At 38.7% G+C, this 15,807-nt stretch overlaps 1 protein-coding gene across 6 annotated transcripts in view; it reads left to right on the top strand.

Annotated features, from left to right (window-relative positions):
* Positions 1 to 335: 335 nt before the first annotated feature.
* LOC114871428 (pituitary homeobox 2) overlaps positions 336 to 15,807 on the top strand; it is a 32,706-nt gene continuing 17,234 nt past the window's right edge. For 2 of the 6 annotated variants that reach the window (XM_029177331.2, XM_029177352.2), the window contains exon 1: positions 340 to 2,242. In XM_029177331.2, the coding sequence (XP_029033164.1) occupies positions 1,957 to 2,242 (286 nt within the window). In that variant the 5' untranslated portion in view covers positions 340 to 1,956. Of the gene's footprint in view, positions 2,246 to 15,807 lie in introns of all 6 variants that reach the window. The other 4 variants (XM_029177312.2, XM_029177303.2, XM_029177323.2 and 1 more) reach the window with 4 other exon arrangements.

Below are 15,807 nucleotides of genomic sequence, written 5' to 3' on the forward strand. Positions count from 1 at the left end.
GACGGTTCGATGATAACGGGTAGGGATATCGAGAGGGAGAGAGATAGGACTGTTCGAGGGGTGCCGGGAGGGGGGCAGGCGTGAGAGATCGTAGAACTGGGCGAGTTGGAGCAAGAGACCGAAAACGTATAGATAAAGATAACGTTACGTTCTGGATAGAGAGGGAATGAAAATGAGCGGGAAAATAGTGGGGAGGAAAGGTTGGTCAGAAAAGGAGGGTAACTATGGTAGCCAGAGGGATGAAACGCGAAGGCGAAAGGCGAGCAATCGCGGCGGAGGGAGGGAGAAAGACATCGAGGGAGATAATAAGAGGGAGAGTGGGAGAGCAGAAGAGAGAATGAACGGATGGAGGGGAGTAAGAGCGAGCGAGCCAGGGAGAGGCGCAGTCAGACAGTCAGGCAAGCCGCCCGGCAAGCAAGGAAGGCAGGCAGGCAGGCTAGCAGGCAGCCAGTGCACCAGCCAAGACCACTAGATCCGCTCGGCTTACCGACTTAGAGACTTAAGCCGGCAGGCAGTCCGAAAGGCTCAACCGGCTAAGCCTGGCGGACCCACCTACTACCGACGCGCGGCCACTACACGTTCCATCTACTACGAAAACCGGCGACTACTACCGCGACCTGCAGCACCACTCGCGCTTTCTTACGCTTCCTCCGATCTCTCCCTCTTTCTCTCTCTTTCTTTTTCACTGTCCCTACGTCGTTCCTTAACTGGCCGCCGTTAAGGTGAGAAGAGCGACGAGGTTAGGAGCCACCTCGCGCGACGTCCACCTTCGACGCGACGTTCCGTTCCGTTCTGTTCCGTTCGTGCTGACTTTTCATCGTGCTTCCTATTATACGACGATACGTGATTCGCGTGGATGAAAATATCCTTGGTGCCGTGAACGATCGCGACTCGAGTGACCAGAGTATTACGTCGCAGGTGTTCCTGCATCGACCCGGTTCCCGGTGACCCGCGGGTGGTGATCGCGAAGATTGGATAAGTAAGTTCTTTGTGATCTACCGGCCGAGAAGAGTGCAGTGACGGGATTTACCGTGTCAGTAGTCGAAGGAAGTCATCCGTGAAAATCGGCAAGCAAATGCTAAAAATCATCTTTCGTACCTGACTAATCGGATCCCTGCGTTGGCTGTGGATCAAACATCGTTCGAGCGTATTTATTGCAATCAGACGTAGATAATATAGAAAGTAGTAGCCGAGGACCACTTTGGAAGGAAGAGTAAACAATAACCGCGGTGTGCTCTGTCTACGATCATAGTGCTAGCTACCTAACCTATTTTCCATTGTGGCTGATTCTAAATCTCCCACTATCCGGATCTTGTCTCTCGATCTTTACGTAACGCAACGCGTCGTCGTCGCTACTCGTCGATCCGTGGTTATCTAATTTATCAGTTCTACCTAAGTGTCGAAGCACGTGTGTTCGCCTGGATCCTTCGACGGGTTCACACCGTATTGGTGACGCTATTCGGATTCGATCCATGGAAAGGAACTCCGTCGATCGTCGTTCGATTCTACAGCCCGGGTGTGTGTACGTTCGGGAAAGTGTGAGGAGGAACAGTTGCGCGGAGTTTGAGCCAGCGCGAAGCGACGGCACGTTACGAATAGTCCCGAAACTTGGCCTCTGACGATCTGTCCGTCTGATTACAACATTTCTGATCCATTGAAACTTATGACGACAACTGGTAGGAGCAGGCGATTATCAGTGTCCTTGGAAAAGCGATCCAGTGCGTTAACGAAAGTTCGTTCATGGTCTTCGATATCGGCGCGAACGAATACCTGCCGACGGCCGTCGCCGATAGAACCTTTTAACCGAGAAGAGAGCAGCTCGACGTTTCAGCTTTGAGTGTCCTACAGGACAACTGGTTCTCGCGATATCACGCGGTGTAGCTGGCCTCCCGAAGGCCTAGTTGATCTTGCGTTGCGTTGTACAGATCAGTCAACACGACGTTAACCTTCTATAGTATGGAGCGGGGAGGCGGTGGCGGGGGGAGCCTCGAACTAGCCGGTGGCGGAGGTGGCGGCGGGAACACGGATTTGTGTCTTCAGGATCTCGTTACGGGATCGACGACCGGTCTGTCGGTCCAGCATCATCAACACGCGGCCGCCACGGCTTCCATGGCCGGTCTCCACGGTGATCATCTCCAAGGAACGATGCATCATCATGATATTCATGGAAACTCGCACCACGACACCTCCATGGTGCACAATTCCATCCACCAACTGCACGAGCCGCTGGAGAAACTTAAACGTGGTGAGTCGGTCACAATACTACAGCCTTTTTCGCGTTATTTTTGCATCCGGCGGTTGGCTCAGGGGCTTTATACTTGGGAGAAGGATGTTGGGACACGGGGTAATTGTTGGTATTCCTGTGGCATGAAAGGTTTTCAGTTGTTCAAATTTTCCTATTGAATTTTTTATTTAAACACTTTAATGAAATTGAAGTTATATTCACAATTAATGAATAAACCTTTCCTAATTGTTTTGGAACTTTGAAATACATAAATATTTTTATCAATGATAAAGAGTACAGATTCCATTCTTATATTTTTATTTGAAGCCTCATTTTAATCTTTGAAATTAGTTTAAACTTCCTCTCTCAAAGATAAGCATAAAAATTAATTGACCGGAAAACAGTTACTTAAATATTAGTGATTAGATCGATTGATGTAGGATCTGAATAAAATTCCGCTGATACGAATGATATTTTTCTTGATTTGAAAGTTATTTAGCTGATTAAATTCAAGAATAGAAAAATATTATTGTGGCACATGTTTATTTTAAATATCATTTATAACTTTCATATTTTTAATACTTTAAATTTCAATTGAACCTCGAACAGTAGAGTCTGGGTCAATCGAGAGCGACTTAAAGTCACATGTATAATATTTAAACAAATGAGTTCCATATATTAAAGGAATAATTTTCATAAGAACGGTGTAAAATGTAGATAATGAAAATTACATGAAATGCAGAATTAAATTTAAATTGGGACTCTCTCCGTGGTCCGCCGTTTGAGAATTGAATGAGTTATATCATTATTATTCAAAAAAATTAATAATTACAACTGAAAACCACCTTATTCGCTTATGTTCGATTCTATATAAATATTCGAATACTCCAATTGAAGTACGCTTATCAATCTACAAGACACTCAAAATATATAGCATTAACATAAGGTGTACCGGAACTAACCTTCAACAGCAATACAAACGATACATTGCAATTAATCTCTCAATCGAATAAGAGTTGTTGTAATTAAAACGGTGTTATTAACACGAGTGGCTCTTTAAGACGATTATCATTCTCTGTTCAAACAACGTTAGATTTCTCTTTTATTTATTATTTGCGACATATATATCCGGGATCCTTATCCGTACGCATAAATTACCGAAAACAATTCGGTACAGCGTCGATTCTAATTAATACGAGTGCCATCGGTACCGGTATTTGCAGAATGCGTTAGAAGTGTAGTTTGTTTCTGTTGTGTTTTTCGATTGAGATCCGATAAGAAGGAAACATTGCTTTATTCGATAATCGTGGTTCTACGAGCTTGTCAATTCATGTGATTTTGTTACTCGTCGATATCATCGATATTCCATCATTCGTGCGACAAATACTCGTCGCCTTTCTGTTTTGAAATCGCACACTGTGTCGTTCATCTTATCACGCATCTGTTTAGAAAATTTCGTGTCACTTGACACAGCAAATTTACACGTACCGCATTCACCGAATAAGATTGAAACCTCCACGGTATGCTTTGTTGCAACTTTTCTTCGTTGCAAAGCAAAATGACTGTTCATTTTTTATCGAGTATCACCCAACCGAAACTTGGTCGTAGAACTTCGGATGGAATCGTTAGTCGGCTTGTTTTCGGGGAAAATCTGTGTCATACATTTTTAATTAACCACCGTGGTTAATAATTTAGATATATTGATTTTATTGCAATATCGGTGAACGTTGTCGAGCGATAAAGCGACATTGTTCGTTGATTTTTGTCAAGTGCTGCCAAGCACAGATAAAATATTAGTACGAATAGCGTTGATAAGCACCGCGCCCATCGAGCCTCTGATACGGCACCACGAATAAAATTTCGGACTCGTTCTCGTGTTAATGCAGCCGGAATTAACTATTTATCTGGAATGGAATAAAACTGTTCGATGAACTACTTGATTAGCTCTCGTTCATGTATCCACGTATACACGTACCTATTCTTATGTTAAGTCAGAAGTATTAACATCTTGATTACCATAAGGCTGATAGTTGTTATCACTTTAATTTAATACAAAAAATTAACCCTTTACCTTTCCATTTATTTCTAATATTTTTGTACTACTAATTCAATGTTGGTAATATTTTATTATAAAAATTCTCTGCATTCAATTAAATTAATTTTTAAAGTGTTTAAGGGTAGATTATGTTAAGTTAGATATTTCGAGTAATTAAAATACCATATTTCTAACTTGATAAGGGGTGTAAACTAGATCCTCCGTGTTCATCAGGAAAATGGGAAATAAATCGGTATTATCCATACTTGGATGGAGGGAAAGATTGAAAATTTCATAGAATTCCTTCAACTTTAATTCGTGTTTGTGCACGACGGTCTAAGTTCTCATTTAAAAGTACAATATATGAGGCCACAGGACGTACGATGCGTCGAGGCCGAGATAAAAAGCAAGGCAATGACTGCGTGAACAAACATTGAAGTGAAATTCGGTATCAGCCGACGGTGTTTTCACCGGTGAAAAGCCGCTATTTCATTGGTCGTGGAAGAATTCAGCTGCACGTAGTGCGGCTAGAGGACGAAGACGATCTCTCAGTGGCGCCACCACCTGTTTTGTGATTCATTAACTCACCGGCTTATCGGGATAAGGCAGACTTATCCGGGGCTCGATCCCGACACTGCGGCTAAACCCGATCTTATTCCAATGGCATCCCACCTATCCCCCTTTCAGTTTCACTCCTGGAGCTAATAGTTCCCACTTCCAGACCGCAGCTACTCGATTCTTTGGAATATCTCTGTATGCACTTTCTTCCTTCCGCGTTCAATTTTGATCGAACCCGCTTCCATAATTGGATCCGTCCGACCTAATTGCAATTTGATGCGGTAGCTATGGATCTTCATTAATATTTATTTTCCAAAATTTGTGGTACCAAGATTTGTTAAAAATAAACATTTTATCAAGGTTCAGTCAATGCGATATGAAATTCTGATTCCTTTAGGCGGACCTGAAAGAGCACCCTTTCGGAAAATCTGTTATCCCTTTCGGTCAATGAGAGTATCCCAATATTTTGTCAACAGGCTGGCATACGGCCCGTACTGGCTTTTCGATCGGAGCCCCCGTGGTCATTAACTACCCCTTTATTATAGCCAGCTCCGTGCGATCGGGTCTGGCAGATGCGCCAAAGTCAACCCTTGTTGCCTTCGTCTAATGGTGTTGACAAATTGCTTGGCTAGCCGCTAGCTCTCCCTAGGGAAGCCACGGATAAAACTCTTCTGGCCGCAGACTCATTGGCATTTAGACCTGCAATCTTTCAGATCACTGCGCCATTCGAATGAGACATATCCCTTCTTGGACCCTATGAATTATAACTGGTCCACCGAAGGGATGGTTGGTGAATAGTGATGCATTCACACTGTTTTGTACCTTGCTCGATAATTTTCTGCATTTGGACCGCTGAGGAGGGATATTTCTAGGAAACGGGGAATTATCCAGACGAAAGGGTGAAATACATGCGTGTGCTTGAAGGAAACGGGAGAAAATAAAATAAATTATTTGCAATGTTAATTTAAATCAGCCGAGGGCAAAAAATATTTTATTTACATAAATATTAGGACTAAACTGATGATAAATCATTGTTAGCTGAGTGCAGATTATAGACTGGTAGGAGACAGTTGAAGCGGTTGGTGAGCCGAGCTATCAAGCCGATTTTCCGGCTCGATTTTCTCGATCGGCGGCGTTCTAAGCGCGACAGGAACCAAGCCGGTAGGATCAACATAGAAATGAACTGATTTCCTTCCCATTATCTCAGCTGCCGTGGTAAGGTTGGAGGCTGCCTACCTCGGAGACGAGGTTTGTGTACTCAGTGGGTTTCGATTGAAGTGGGCTGGGGGGTTCGTTTCACCCGTGGAAAATTCTGTGCGTGCCGATGTGTGAGAAACGAAAGGAAACCATCGCAAAACTTGCGCTCCTCGGGAGTGTAATCCTAGAAGTGTTTCAAAATACGGCAGGTCTTTCTACGAACTTCATTCTACCCTTCGAGAAACGTTCAGTCATAATTTTCATTTTATTTCGTTATAAAATTCATAACACTTCATGAAATAAATTGGCGATCATTCGTAATTAAATTTATTGGACACCGTGAATTTTTGCGCAGTTAATAAATAAATTCTCAGAGAAAATTAAAGCGAAGGTAGGCACAGGAATATATATTTTTCTTTTTTTTTTTTTGGTAATCGTAATATTTCCTCTGTAAGTTCATTTTCTTTAGTTTCAGTTATAGAGAATTTATTTTTACATAAAGAATCACCCCTTATTTTCTTATATTATTAAAGTCATTAAAGAAAACGTTAAAAAATTACAACTATATTTTTAAAAACGTGTTCTTTGTTTTAGCTATAAGATAGTTTGACGTTTGTTTTAGAAAAATTCAATTTAACGATTGACAATTGATATTACAATTTTGCATTTATGAAAATGAGAAACGTTAAAGGGAAGGAAAACGCGATGATTAATTTCCAGAATGGACACAGGGGGTTGTCCCAGGTAGCGCCAGGCTGTCTGAAATCCTGTTAAAGACATTCTATCCGTAGACTTTTCCGAAATGCTTGTGACACGCGTGTTAAACTCGAAAGACACCCTGCTTCTCGGATTACTTATCGGTTCCATGTGCTCGCCCTTTCTGTCAAGTTGAAACTAAACAAATTGCTTGACAAGCGAACCCTATCCATGGAACCGCTGGACGTGTCAATGACGGATAAACAAACGTCCTGTTTTCCTTGACACTTGTGCAGCGGTACTAGTTTCGTTCCCAGAACAGGAATTTTCTTAAACCAGGTGCAATTAGTTTGTGAAAAGTCAAGTTGGAAATTTTGTCAAGTTCAGGCGGAATCTTGAAAATTTATTTAGCATATAAATTTGTTCGGGTAACCATAATTTAGGGTCCCGAAATTACGGGTACCCGGTCATCCTTAATAGTAATCCTTTGTACGTGCAAATTTATGTGCTGGACGAACTTTCGAGGTTCTATCCAACCCGGCACGACCCAAGGCTCGAGTACGCGAATTTTCGGTATCCGCACACCTCTACTTACTACTTAAAATTAAAAAGCAATTATTTTTCATTATCATTTCAAATGACAAAGAATTTATTTTAACTTTAAGAACGATAGTTAAAAAAGAATCTTGCTCCGTTTAGCTCCATTTTTTTATTTTTAAAGAAAAGTCTTTTTTCGACGGAACTTGAACCAAAAATATCATTGATCGATGCACGTTTCCGAATATTTATAAACGTAGAAGTATCTTAAGACTTTGTACAAAATACTCGGCTTGGTCGTTGTCCCAATGACGAGCATCGCCCAGCACGCTCGACTAATAAACGACTTCCTAAGGAAGCCAAGGATTACGAGATTAGGAGAGGAGACCGAGCAGCAGACTGCGACTTTCTCTTGGAGATCGTGCGCAGCTTTGAGCTCACAGGTGTTCTCGCCACACTGTCGTGCTTCAACCCCTGACGTTTTCCCTCGACAAACGGGGGTAACCGCCGCGGTAATTATTGGCCGCGCGGCTGTGCTCGTTCGTCATTTGAAGATCGCCTCGATCAGGACCGCCACACACTTCGCTACGTGACACACTTTGCTTTTTCTCTATCGGGGACAGGAAGTACACGCGGTCAGTTTCTTGGGAAAGTTGGAAGATTGTGACGGAATGAATGGAGGAGACGAGGTTTCGGTGTTGGTTTATTTGTGGTCCAAAAAATAGATGAGATTCTTAAAATGCGAAGCATATTAAAAAATTAAAGACATAAGGATTGATGGTGGATTTTATTTTTCAATTTTAATTATTCTTTTTATTAATTTATTCGTGATTTAAAAGAATGTAAAATAATGAAGGTATAGTGCACTCAGGAAATTGAAATTAAAATTGTTTTTAAATTTTAAGGTTTAATTTATTGAAATGGATTACTGTATATGACTTGTGATTGTAAAGCATATTTTAACACTTTCATTTATTTATTTATTTATTTTTTTTATAGAAGTGCATAACGATGATATATTTTGATTTAGTGTATCTTCATAATTGATCAAATTCGTTTCAATATATTGAATGACATAAAAGAGAGAATAACGCAGACACAAAAATTAAAGATGATATTTTTTAACTCAACATGATTAATTATGAGAGTCATCTTCAAAACAAAGTAGGTACAAGAATTTCGCGTGAATGACTAATTTCGTGCGACTTTCGAAGGACCTCACAGCTGCACGACACGGATATTTTAGCGACCCTTGTAACCCTCTTCATCGTTGAGTTACAACGCGACACGGTCTACTAAACACACACAATTTTTACAGCACATGTCATTTTATTCATACTCGCACATTAGCTTCTCATTGGCCATCGTCGATTACCGACGAGCTCTCATGAGGCATAAAACATTTTTTTCCACTGTGTACGTCTTTTTTACGCTCTGCTATTAATCATGAATGTTCAATCATGCGAAATTTTCATTGTGTCTGTACATACAGCTGTTAAAGATTTATTTTATTTCATAGAAATAATTTAAAAATTTTTCGTTTTGCCTAGGTTAATAATTTTCGAACAAATTATAACTTAAAATTCATTCATTACGAGTGAAAACGAAAAGGGAAATGATTGGTTTGATTTCCCTTTTTTAATCAGACCCGTTGTATGAGTGTCGCTTAACATGCTGAATTATTAAAACCATTAAATGAATGTATTGGGAAAGAAAATATTACCGTAATAGTAAATCAACAAGCGAGAAATGTCAGCCTTCGCCAAATATGTCTTGATCGATGCTGTGGATATTGGTCCAAGCTTTATTACAGGACGAGTAAAATTTCCGAGTAATGAAAGCAGTACTGAAATAACTTCTCATCGATAATTTTATATTCAAAGATTACGATGCAGTAGTGCAGCTTGTAAACCCTTCAGAACTCAATTCGTCAATATGCTAGTTTATTTGAAAATTAATAAAAATGATTTATCGATAATTACATTAACAATTAAGAGTGAATGATTTTTCTAAAATTACAATTGAAAATTGAAAATTGCAACTAAATTATCTAAAATTACAATTTGCAATTCACAACATTTCTTAATTAACAAAACTAAAATTCAAATTACCTTAATTTTATAAAAATCATTATGCTTTATACAATAATTCCAAATTAATTAAACAATTTTATCACGTTTAAATAATATGTCTTAAATATTTCAATTTTAGTCTTTTCAACATTCAGTGAAAAGAAATAAGAAAGCGAATTCTTTCGATCTTGAGAAAAGTCAATGGGGTTTATTCGAGTCGAAAACAGCACACTGCATCTTGAGCGTCGTCTTCTTGGTCGACGTCGTCGGTAGCATGCACAGCCGCCCCGTAAAATCCATGCGGATTAGCGGCTCCACTAATATATCCCGCTAGTGTAAAAACGCGACGAAGCAGCTGAAATATTCGTATCGTCGTCCCCGTTCCTTCGTTGCATCCCGGTCGGATATGGCCGGTTTGTCTTTGGCATAAAATAACTCGAAGCCACAAGGAAAAGTAATAAATTTGTGAGTTACAGCCTGTCCTCTCGAACCACCCTTTTTCTTTATTTCTTCGCATCCCTTCTCTCGTTTCGATATTTGTCCTGTCCGAACGTGAAATTCTTTTCCTAGACGTATGTGAAAACATGGAACCTCCTTTGTTTCGAAAAAAGTTTATAAAAATGTATATTTTATTTAAGAAAATTATTAATAAGAGAAGTATTGCAAAATACAATTATTTAATTTTTCAATTAATTTTTCTTACTTGGGAACCTTAAATACGAATAAAATGTTGACGTTCAGAAACAAAGAGCCATTATGGTTTCTTCCTATTTTGTCCGATATATTCTCCAATATAGTTCCCACGGGATCCCCTGCAGAGTTCTTGGAGGCTTAAGATGTCGTATCGTTTAACGGTTGTACTATGGATTCGTGGCAGAGTTACACGATACGAGAAAACGGAAGATCCTCGAAGGGTGGTATGCGACCAAGAACTACCCCACCCTTTCCTGTCAAACATTCGACACCCATATTGGCCACTGGCTCCAAGATATTTCGTTCTCTCCGTTTACCGGGAAAATCGTATATTGATCCTTGACCGTTGCAAAATTCGAAGAAAAACACATATCTTCTCAAGACAGGTGAAACGTGTCAGACATTAAAATTCGAAGGGGAAAATTGGGATGAAATTTTCTAACACATTTAAAATATTAGAATTCTAATTTCTAATTTTAATTCTAATTTTTTTTCGATATCCTTTTATCATCCCTACTATTTTAATTTAAATCTTTTATTCAAACAAACATCTATTAATTTTTCATCGCCTCGATGATTAATTTCGATCGCATCTCTTATAAATTGTCCAATTTCCATTTTCAAAATTGGCACAAAATGGTAACATTTCACAACAGCAAGCATGTTTTTAACAGAAAACTGTGTTAGCGTGTCGTCGAGTAACAGAATATCGAAACGTGAAAAATAGTGATCTATAAATTTCGTGTTGCTTGAGTAGGTCGCTGGAATAACGCGTGTAGGATCAGAATGTAGATTATAAGATTAACTCTAATCTTGAAATAATATACAAGCTTCGAAACGTGGAGGTTCGAGAGGTGTATACACTGGTGTTTCGACAAAACAGAAAGGAAATAGAGATTTTTAGTGCTTTCGAGCAGAGAAACATTGTTGAGTTTTGTCGGTGAATTTCGAAATTTCACGCTGTTATTCGATATGCACAGGATTATCCAGATATTTACGATGATTCGACAAGCGCGAAGAATAGAAACTACACGGGGTAATTGTGACCGAAACCCCCATGGTTATTTGTCATGGCTCGCGTTTATTATTTTAGGAACTCGTTTCCGAAATCCGACGTAAAAAATAAATAGAAAATTTTATCTTCTATCTCCATTATTTTGGGAACACCTCAGATATTGTAGATCTTGTTATACTAATATTACATTGCAATCATTAGTCTGTAGTCGTTGCAAATTTGTAATATTACAAAATTTTTATTTAAAATTTGATTAATTTCATTCTTTTATTATTACTAATCGTGAAAGTTAAAAAATATCATTTCTTTAGTCGAAATTAAGAAAATATGCAACGAAGGAGTGATGCTAATTTTTAGCGAATGGAGTATAATAATTAAATTTCTGTAAATTCGATAATTTTTTAAATTAATATTGGACCATTGTAATTCGACAATTTCAAAATATGAAGCTTCAAATTTGAATTTTCATCAGAAAACATTTGATGTATAGTTTTAATAGCTCTGTATAGTTGAGCTCAGAAATATAGTGCGATCCTATTCTATTCAAAAAAATATATTTCTCCGCAATTTTTCATTACTTTACATCGTGTTAACCGGAGTTTCATAGGAAAAATGTCAACTTTCAAGGTGCTAATTAACGTAACATCATTGCCGTCTGATATCGAGTCAACATCGCTTGTCCGTCGTGTTACAGCCGTTTATTTACAACGTGTTACGTCGTTCACATTCTTCTGTTCCGTATATCGTGATAAGTAACACGGAGTCCATGTTTCGAGGTTGGATGTTGTTTGTCGAGAGAGGTATCGTCGATAACGCGACATCAACTGCGGTGCGGCCGCTTTTCCTCGGGGACTGCCCTGGCAAACAAACCGACTCACCCTCTTCACTCTTCAGGGTGGAAGCTTATCCTCGTATGGCCATTCGTAGCTCTTTACACGTGTTCTCTATTCGGTTAACCGATCAAATAGGTAACCGATCTGTTTGCACGTCGTAGATTAAGAAACTATTCCGGTGCGGTTTATTTAAGGGCCGAATCTTTCTAAGCAAATTCGTCGAAACTTTTAACTATATGCAACGATAAGAAAGTAAAAATTTTTAAATGTCTTTCTATTCTATAATAGAAATATCTCAGAGATTTTCTATTGTAGTTGAATCCATTTTACAGTGGTAGAATTTAAAATAAATTTTAAACATAAATATTCATTTAATTTTATGCTACGATTCTGTGAAATAATTTCATTCTGGGTATAACTTATTTTTATAAATATCGTGACGTGTATCTTCAGAAAAGAACTTTTATTCAATTTGATATTGTGAAACAATTATGCATGACAATGGTTGTAATTTTTAAATTTCTTAGAAATTAAAGAAAAAAGCATATTTTGTTATAAAAGAATATTTTAAGAATTTGGAAGATCCTTTATGTACACTGCGTGGCAACAATCCACCTGGGTATCCTGTCTTAATCGAATAGTGTAAAAGTTTGAAGATTTTAACACGGTTACAAGAAACGTGGGCGATGAAGAAAGTTTACACGCCTCGGAAATTTCATCTGTTTTCTCTTTGAATTCCTTCGTGGCACTCGAATTTATTCTACGTCAGATTATTTTAAATATCACCGGGTTACGTACATACTTTTTATATACTTTATTTGTTGGTGCAAAGATTCATTAAGGGGGTAGACACGGGTAATAGTAGCGCGTTGACTTTACCGACAAAAATGGGCCTAAACATGGGTTTACGGGACTACACTTTTCGTCCTTATATGAGAACATTTGGGGGTGAGTGAGAGCTTATTCGAAAGAGGAACGTCCAATGCAGGGCGCTGCACTCATGTTTTAGTAGGATTATGTTCATGTTTAGTAATATAAGCGTCCAAAGTGGAGGAAAAAATTGACAAAATGCAGTCGCGGAATCGAAGCATTTTTAGGCCACTAAAAGAGTGCTGTGATTAAAATCATGAGTGCAGCGCTCTAGCCACAACCCTTACCTGCAAATTAAGATCTATTTTGTCTTCATTTGTTGCGAAATAAGGACGAAAAGTGTAGTCCCGTAAAAGCATTCCCACAGACTAGTTCCGCCATTTTGTTGATAATACAGAGCAAGTCATGTGACAAATTCAGTTCTGCTAGTAGTTATAAGGTGGCGTCTAATTAAGAAGGCTGTCAATTTGGAATCGTAGCCAAAATCAGGCGTTAGCTTGGCTACGTCACTCGACTGTGTCAGCGAAGGCAAGGGAAAAAGGCAACGACGCCCGAACGCTGACTGAGACAAACTACAGTCATGCTGTCCTTCTCTCATTCTGAATGTTGAGATCATCCCTTTTCGCTAAGTTTTGACTGACGCCCGCCTGGATTTTTCACAGCAGCCCATAACAAACCTCGCTCAAAGAGAAGGTATAACAAGAGAAGAATATACCTCCTCTTTGCAATAATTCTGCAAATGTTTTCATACATAAGTTGTATATAAGATATTTATTTATTTAAATTATTTCCATTCACTCAGAATATTGACTAACACTCCTTTGTATTTTTTATTAGTTTCGAAAAACAAAGTTACTATAGGTTTTTGGAAATACAAGCGTCACGCAATTGGGACGAAGTATATCTTTTTAGTAAGAGATAGGAAAAAGCTATTGATGTAAAAGTTGAATGGTATGACTTATGAAAAATATGAGATATCTCACGAAATATTAGTTTTTTAAACATTGTACTGTTAGATATAGGTGATAGGTAATAGTGAGAGGGAATAGTAGCGAGGGGAGAGAAGGAGAGAAGGAGAGAGGCCCCTCCATTTATTACTTCTAATACTACTTTTTTATCCAGAATTTTCCAAGTTGATACGAGTAAAGAAAGAAATGCAATTCTATTTAGACAAAAAGTGCATCTGCATTTTTTTAGTGCATCGTTGCATTCACCAAGAAAATGAAGTCATAGAAAAATAAACATTATCATACCATTGAATTTTTACATAAACAGCTTTTTCCTATCTCTTACCAAATTCCAGATATAACCCGTCCCAATTGCATGATGTATCCTGTATACTTTGATTAATTAAAAAACATTTATTCAAATAAATTAATAACTTTTTCTAAAAAGTATTCTCAGATAGCACGTTCCTTCGGTTCTTCAGAGTAGGCATATAGTTTTCACCAGCGAAGGGTGCTACAGTGCGCTATATAAAATCCACGCGTTTGGTCAGTCAGAATATACCGGAGCGGGACAATTCTATCATTTAGGTTGAAAGAAGGATAGCATGATCACCCTACATCTCACTCTAACCACGCGCCAATGTTTCGCTTACGTTCTTTAGGCGGACCGTCGCTATGCCTCTGGCGAGATGAGCGTTTGAATGTGTTTGTAAAAATTTTTGAGGCGCTGTGCCTTCCTAGATCGTGTTGCGCGCTCGCTAGCTGAGAATTAAACCTTTCAAGTTCGTAAAGGACCACGCAAGTGGCTCCACCAGGCGCAACGAAAAAACTGCTGTAATATCGACGTCCCGAATCGGTGACGTCACGTACTGTGTCTACCCCCTTAAAAGGGTGACTTATTACAAAATTAATGCTAAATAGGAAAATTAATTTTGCTATTCATTTCGAATTTACAATAATTTATTTTTATGGGACACTAATTCTTTTAAATATTCTTTTAATTATTCTAATTCACAAAAAATGAAATTGAGTAGCTCACAAAAAGTGAAGCTGCTCAATTTAAATTCTAAGAAGCTTTTGATTCAGTATAATCTCTGATTCACTTATCAGCAGAGAACTCATAAAAAGAAACTTTATTAGTCCTTCGTGATATTTACTCTCCTATTATTTCTTTACTTAATTCCCTCGTGTATGATACATTGAATCAGGGGAAAAATTCAAACAGACAAAACATTGTCCCTTCTGGAAGAAATAATTCGAAATGTAACCACTAATTTGCTACTCTGTCGCTGTTTCTATTTTGAAAGTCTAAAGAAAATGTGATGCAAAACGTTCGTAAATAATATCCTGCTCGGTCCCCATACTGCAGCCGCCAGCGCGCGTTTCAGAGACGATTAACATGCGGGTTAGCTGGTAACACACTTGGCAATATCCTGGAAGAGTGACACGCGCGTCTTCGTGGTTCGTAGACGACAGTGTGCCACTAAATCAGCCCGAGTTACGCGCCGACTAATTGTGAACCACGTCCCTCCTCTTTTGCCGCCCCCGTGGCGACCAAATATAACTAAACGGAGCGAAACTAAACGGCCTGGCCGATTAACTTCACCGTTCGCTGGCTACCACCGACAGCACCACATTCCCAAGCCCTCTTCTCGACACACAGATCCAATTTGAAAGAACGTTTCTCTTTCCTTTTACCACTTTGTAATGTCAATTCTTCTTTTTCTCCGTCACAGTATAATCGAATCTATCTTGCTTTATTTATTTATTTATTATTTTTCTTCTTTTTTGTCGTAGTGCAATTCATTATTTTTCGTACGAAACCTAAATTAATCTTCTTTTTATTATTCTTAGGATGAAATTGGTGAATTTCAAATAGAACGTAGAGAAATTAGAAAATTAATTATTTCTAAATTTTGTGTGGCACGTATCCTTATTTTTATTACACTCAACCCTAATTCCATATTCTAAACGATTCGTTTTCTTCAAAAATGATTCATCGGGTGTTAAGAATTAGTTGAAAAAAATCTCGAGTCTCTCGAATAGTTTGGGAATGATTAGAAAAATTAGTTAGTAAATAGCGGAGATTACGGTGAGCTTAGACGACGTTGCAAGAGGGTGTGATGCGTT

This window comes from Osmia bicornis, chromosome 3 (assembly GCF_907164935.1).
Source record: "Osmia bicornis bicornis chromosome 3, iOsmBic2.1, whole genome shotgun sequence".
NCBI classification, from domain to species: domain Eukaryota; kingdom Metazoa; phylum Arthropoda; class Insecta; order Hymenoptera; family Megachilidae; genus Osmia; species Osmia bicornis.